This window comes from Chenopodium album, chromosome 11 (assembly GCF_948465745.1).
Source record: "Chenopodium album chromosome 11, dcCheAlbu1.1, whole genome shotgun sequence".
NCBI classification, from domain to species: domain Eukaryota; kingdom Viridiplantae; phylum Streptophyta; class Magnoliopsida; order Caryophyllales; family Amaranthaceae; genus Chenopodium; species Chenopodium album.
In genome coordinates this window covers 36,232,300-36,238,754 of record NC_137844.1, presented here as the reverse complement: position 1 = coordinate 36,238,754, position 6,455 = coordinate 36,232,300, and the positions used below count along the sequence as shown (strand labels likewise).

Genomic DNA, 6,455 nt, shown 5'->3' with positions numbered 1-6,455 from the left:
CTTTCCTCCGAAAATTTAGGCGGCGTACCTTGTCCGCTTCCTTCTCAAAGCCAGGCGTCCTCTAGTTACTTAGGCGGACGAAAGCAGCGTGTCAGCCTAAGATGGCCAACTTCAAATGGGGCGGACAGACCTATGTACCACAGTCGTCCGCCCAATCTCTGTATACCCGTACGCTTCAAGGTAAGTGAAAAATCAGAGGAGGCAGCCGTTATCGTCCGAGCCACCCCCTCTAAGGGGCAAATGTTTAGGGTAAAAATACCCCATGTATGTGGACCAATCTCGTAGATGACGCGTGTCCAAGGGATAAAAAGCCCCTGAAATCAGCATTAAAAAGGCCTTATTACATCATGGCCCAAATCCCGAGAGATCTTCATGCAAGCCGCAAAACGGCGCCCCCATATTACACGTAGCATCGCTTGATTGCGCAGCCAATCACGTCACGGAAGTTTAGGGCACAAACCCCAAAGGGGCACAAGCTCCCACCCCTATAAATACCCAATCATTTATGATGGGAGGGGGTGATTATGATGTTACATAAAAAAGAGCATAAAACAGCTCCAACTTCTCTCTACTTTCTCTCTCTAGCCTTTCCGTTTTACATCTCTAACTTGATCGTCGGAGGCGAATATTCCGGTAAAGGAATATTCATTCATTTTGCAGGTGTCCGAATCTCGTTGCCCGAAGAGCGTGACAAGTATCCGAGGAATTCCAAAAAACACCCGAAGCAAATAGTGCAAAAAAATCCCAATAGCACGCACTAAATAATAATTAAAAAAAAATTAAGGAGTATAATCTTATGCATGCATAAATTTTTTAGTGCCTCCATTTGAATGGTCTTATTAATTTATTTGAGTAAAGGCCTGTTCTGATTGACTAAGCTGAGTTGAACTGAACTGAACTTATTGGACTTGAATTGAATTGAACTGAACTGAATATTTTATGAGAGAAGGAAATTAAGATAAGAATTGAACTGAACTGAAAATAAGCTGAATAGAACAAGCCTTAAGACTAAATTTAGTTGTATTATTGACTATAGATAACTCAACTTTACAGGGAAAATTTTGGTTTTAAGGTCAAGTCTCTTCATCTTAATAAAATAATATTCAGTTAAAATAATTATACTTCAACAAATTTATTTCAATTTAGTAACAATAAGTTCAGTTTGGTAAAAAGAATTTCAATTCAACAAAAATTAGTAACTTTAAAGAATAGATATAATAAAGAATTAGTAAATAATTCACGTCCAACTAAAATAATTTTAGCTCAAAAAATAGTAATAGTTCAGCAAAAACAAGGTGATATAAACGAGGCTTGAACTTCTTGTTAATTATATAATGGGAAAAGCTATATCCTGAAACTTGATAATTAAAGTTGAAGGGTTAATTTTGTTTAACAAATATACAAAACTATAAGAAACTCATGTGATGCACATTTTATATATATATATATATATATATATATATATATATATATATATATATATATATATATATATATATATATATATATATATATATATATATATATATATATATATATATAAAATATTTTGTATAATTATTCTTGCTATCTTTATAAAACTTAATAATTATATTTTTCAATAAATATCTATTGGAAATAATAATTTTTATTTTCTCTATTCATAGTAACGGTTTAGTCAAACTTAGTACACATTTCAATACAACACTTTGACTATATATATTTTAAATAATAATAGTAAAAAATTACAAAATAGTTGATATTATGTAACTTTGTACTAATAAATATTTAACAATATATTTCATTATCTAATTAGTTTTCAATACATTAGTACAAAAATATAATTAAAGTTAGTACAATTATAATAATAGTGAAAAAGTCAAATTGTATTTTGGTACCTCAGAAATGGGGGCTGTTGAATTTTGGTACCCGTTTAAAACTTTATTTTATTTTGGTACCCATCAAACTTAGACTTTCGCCTATCTTCAAACTTTAAAAATATAGCTTTTGGTACTTCCGTCCATGTTCCGTTAAGTTTTCCGTTTGTGGGGCCCATTATCTAATTAATTAATAATTTATTTTTGTAAAAAAAAAAAAAAAACAGCCACTGCCACCCCTTTCCCCTCCTCGTCAGCCATCTTTCCCCCTCCCCTTGCCAACTGCCAGAGCCCAAACATTCCCCTGGTGCCGGTGACCTCACCCCCTCCCTCTCCCTCACCTTTCCCACTCTTGGCTGCCCCGACACCACCCCTTCCCCCTTTCTCCCAAATCAATTTTTAAGGGTTTTAGGGTTCAATTTATTTTCTCTCTCCTCAAATCATACAGGTTTCGGTGGTTTTGTAGGTTGTGTGTTAGTTTCGGTGGTTTTGCAAGTTGTAGTGGGCTGCATTTCGCGTGGTTTTGTGTTGGTTTCTGGCAGCTTTGGCGTTGATGGTGGTGGTTTTGTAGGTTTTGTGTTGCGAGGCTGCTGCGAATTGTGTGTTGTTGCTTGCCGACGGTCAGGTGGAGATGGAGGGTGGTTTCGGTGGTTTTACAGGTGTGATTAGTGGTATTTGTCGTGGCTTTGTGTATTAGAGTGGGCTGCAATTTGTGGCGAGCTGGAGTAGGTGGAGCTGCGGTGTTGCTGCAATAAAGGAGCAATGACAGGTGGTTGTTGATGCGGCTGTTATTGTGGGTTGTATTTGTGGTTGGAGTCGGTGATACGTTTGGAGGTGAAGGGGTGGTTTTTGGGGTCACCGGCAGCCAATACGGGGAGGGGGGCTGATAGTGTAGTGGTTGAGGAGGAGGAAGGGGTGGCTAGGAGGTGGCAGGACTATGGTTGGGCCCCACTAACAGAAAACTTAACAGAAGATAGGCGAAAGTCTAAGTTTGATGGGTACCAAAATAAAATAAAGTTTTAAACGGGTACCAAAATTCAACAACCCCCATTTTTGAGGTACCAAATTCCAAAATTTCCTAAATAGAACATATCATACATCCTCCTTTCCATAATAAGTGACACACTTTGAATGTCATACATTTTATCTTTTAAGTATTGTATGAAAAATGATTAATATGATGTAAAATGTTTTGAAGTATAATTTTAAAGTTCTAAATTATTAACTGTTAATAATTTTTATTAATGTTCAATCATAAATATATATAGATGTTCAAACTCCTGCATTGGGATATGTGAGTCAATATTGACTACATAAAATATGAAACAATAAGTATTTAAGGGTCTGTTCTGTACAGCTTAATTTTAGTTCAATTCACTTTCTATTTTCTTCTCTCATAAACAATTCATTTTAGCTCAGTTCAGCCCCCATCAATTGAGCTCAGTTCAGTTCAGTTCCGTAAAACGGAATAGGTCCTAAGTCACTGTTTACTTCACTTTAATTTTGCTTACGTGATATAATTTGAACTTTCTAATCTGCACTTATTTTTTTTTTCTGATCTGATTTGATTGTGTGAATTAACCAAACGACCTTATATATACACTAATCTATAATGAAAATATGTACAAAGTATCAACTAAGGTCTTGCTAGATTCGTAATAATGTGTATTTCATTAATATATAATTTTTATATATATATATTTTTTTCGTCACAAAAATGAAGATATTTTTCCATTACAACTCATACATAAAACAATAAAGTATGTTCTAACTTATTTTTTCTAATATAATTTGAACTTATTTTTTCTGATCTGATCTAAAATAAGTAATTTGTAATAAATGCCTAGAATAAGGTAACTGAACAATACCTAAGGAATCAACTAATTAGGAAAGAAATCAAGTCACCACCCTAATAATGCTGATTCTATTTGATTATTACCATCAAAATCTCATTTGATATCAAATCACAGTATCACAAAGGATAGCAAGGACACTTCAGCATGAATTTGACTCTATAAGAACACTGAATTCTCAAAAGAATTTCAACACACAATCAAACCCTTGTAATAATCTAGCCGCTAATCACATTTTGAAGTCCTCTCTCAAACTATCAAAACTACAAAAATGTCTGATAATCCTGTTGAAGGCAGCATCAAGATGCAGAGAATGCTCAGCGATGGCAATGGCAATGGCAACGGCGAAGACAGATTGAGCTCTCTTCCAACCTGCCTCCTTGTCGATATTCTGTCTCTTCTTCCTCTCCACTCAGCCGTTGTCACCAGCGTTTTATCCAAGCGATGGCGCAATCTTTGGACTCAAGTTACTTCTGTTCGTATCGACAAGGAGTATTTCGACGTAACAAATTATCGGTTCTTGCCTAACAGCGAAGGTATTGTAGAGAAACTCACTTCCCCTGTTATTGATGTGTTCGATATATACATCCCTTTTCCGTTGGAGGAATTTGTTGCAGGGGATGATGTTGTGTATCGACAACATCTACTGCGTGCCGTTCTGAACATGTGTCAAAGGCTCTTCTGTGGTTGGATTCAGAGCATTTTCCAAAGACGTGTGAAGGCAATTAAGGTACGCTTTGAGGAGTCTGATGAGTGGTCTGGTATTTATTTGCATCTTCATGTTCCTGATTGTGCATCATTGGAAGAGATTTATATCGAAAAGTGGTGTGATGGTCAATTTTTTTTTCATGATTTAGATGAAGTACAACTTTGTCTTCCTAATTTGAAAAAGATTGATGTCTCTATGCTATCTTTTCGATTAGATTTTTTGTCTCGCTTAATCAGATTTTCCCCATTGTTGGAATATCTGAAGTTAGAGGGAACGCCGCTGGAGTATACGGTGGATGATATTCTCTTGCAGATATCATCTCCGAATCTGAGGAGGCTATCTATACAGAGAGATAGTTGCTGTATGCCTATGGAAGTTGTGATAGATGCACCAAAACTCGAGTTCATTTGTTTGCAGGACTATAACCATTTGTCAAAATATAGATTTGCGCAGAAGACACCAACAACTTTGGGTAGTGCGATTATTTACCGAGGATTTTTCTCTGATCAATATGTAGAGGAAACGAACGAATTGGAATTCCTCAAGTCCATGTCTAATACTGTGAGAAGCCTTACTATATCCGGTACCATAGTAGGCATTCTCGCTAATTTGATTCATAGTAGTCAGCCTAGTCTTCCTGTATTTCAACAGCTTACTCATTTTAATGAGGCTATTATGTATCGGAATCACTGGAAAGGCCTTGTACATGTTCTCCAGTACTTGCCTAATGTAAGGACACTGCGCGTATTTCAAAGAGAAGATCAAGATTTGAACATCAACGACTTGTATGACATTGGACTGGATTTTGTTCCTGCTTCTATATGGACAAAGATCACAAGGATTGTGTTGAAGAATATCGAGGGGAAAGCAATTGAGATGGATGTCATAAGATACCTGCTGAAAGTTTCAAGTGATTTGAAGGCCATTGAGATCATGATTGCTCCTAACAATATTCACTCATCAAAAGAAGTTCAAACTTGCAAGGAACTGGAACTCTGCGCCAACTTCTACATGCTTCCTAAAAGTTCTTCAGACTGTCAGATTGAGTTTACAGGGAACTATGTTAATGTGTCAACCAATGGATTGACAATTGGAGCACTTGATTGTGGTATTCTGCGCTGCACTCGAGATTAACCATGCTTACATTCCGAAAGTGCTAGATAATTAAGTTTACTAAGATCGTTCATTTGATCTTATCTATGTATTGCAACTTTAATTTCTTTGTTATATGTTACTAGTTATCATAATTTTCGTACTACATTAGTATAAGAGATAAAAGTGTCCTGAAATTTGCTGTTTTACGTATGAGATTGAATGTTCCCCCAAGTTGTCGCGATTTCATATGGTCGATTTTTCTCTTTGCGTTCCTTATATGATGTTTTAAGTTTTTGTTTACTGGGATTACTAGTAAAGATGTTATTTCTAGGTATTCCTCATTTAATTGTTGGAAATGGAATTCATTATTGGGTATCTTAATACTCGAATCAGCTACATTAATAGTTACGGAGTGAATAAAAAGTACTTCATCAGCTATAGGAAGTAATAAAGTTTTAATGAACCAAAGGGAAAGCATTATTGTATCAACAAAAATGTCATTGTGAAACATTTGTGAAAGCTCAGATAAAACTGATATGCAGTTACACAGTATGTCGTAAAACTGTCTTTAAAACTAATAGGCAGCAACTTAGAGGATGATCAGATCAACTGCAAGTTTAGATGTGCTACATATTTCCATGAAAGCTATGTAATTCAGCTCTTGAAAAATCAGTAAATTAACATTTTTTCCTATAGTACACATGAAGGATATAAATTCTATTTTGCCGCGCTCACAAGTATAGCTTCAGATCTCAGTTTTAATGCAGAAATCAGTGTACTTTGGTTACTATAAAGACTGATGTATGAAGGCTGCTATAAGAGATTGCTCTGTATATGCCTTTTTACTCAGTTCTGCATTCTTAACTATCAAATTTGCTGCATTTTCTAGAATGCTGATGGGCACATATATATCATATGGTATATGAACCCTAATCATTCATT

The 6,455-nt window shown here is 35.4% G+C and overlaps 1 protein-coding gene across 1 annotated transcript; it reads left to right on the top strand.

Moving 5' to 3' along the window:
* The first annotated feature begins 3,980 nt into the window (after nucleotides 1–3,980).
* On the top strand, nucleotides 3,981–5,552 carry LOC145566553 (F-box/LRR-repeat protein 13-like). The gene has a single exon (XM_081625937.1). The coding sequence runs from the start codon at nucleotides 3,981–3,983 to the stop codon at nucleotides 5,550–5,552; it is 1,572 nt and encodes a 523-aa protein (XP_081482063.1).
* The last annotated feature ends 903 nt before the right edge of the window (nucleotides 5,553–6,455 follow it).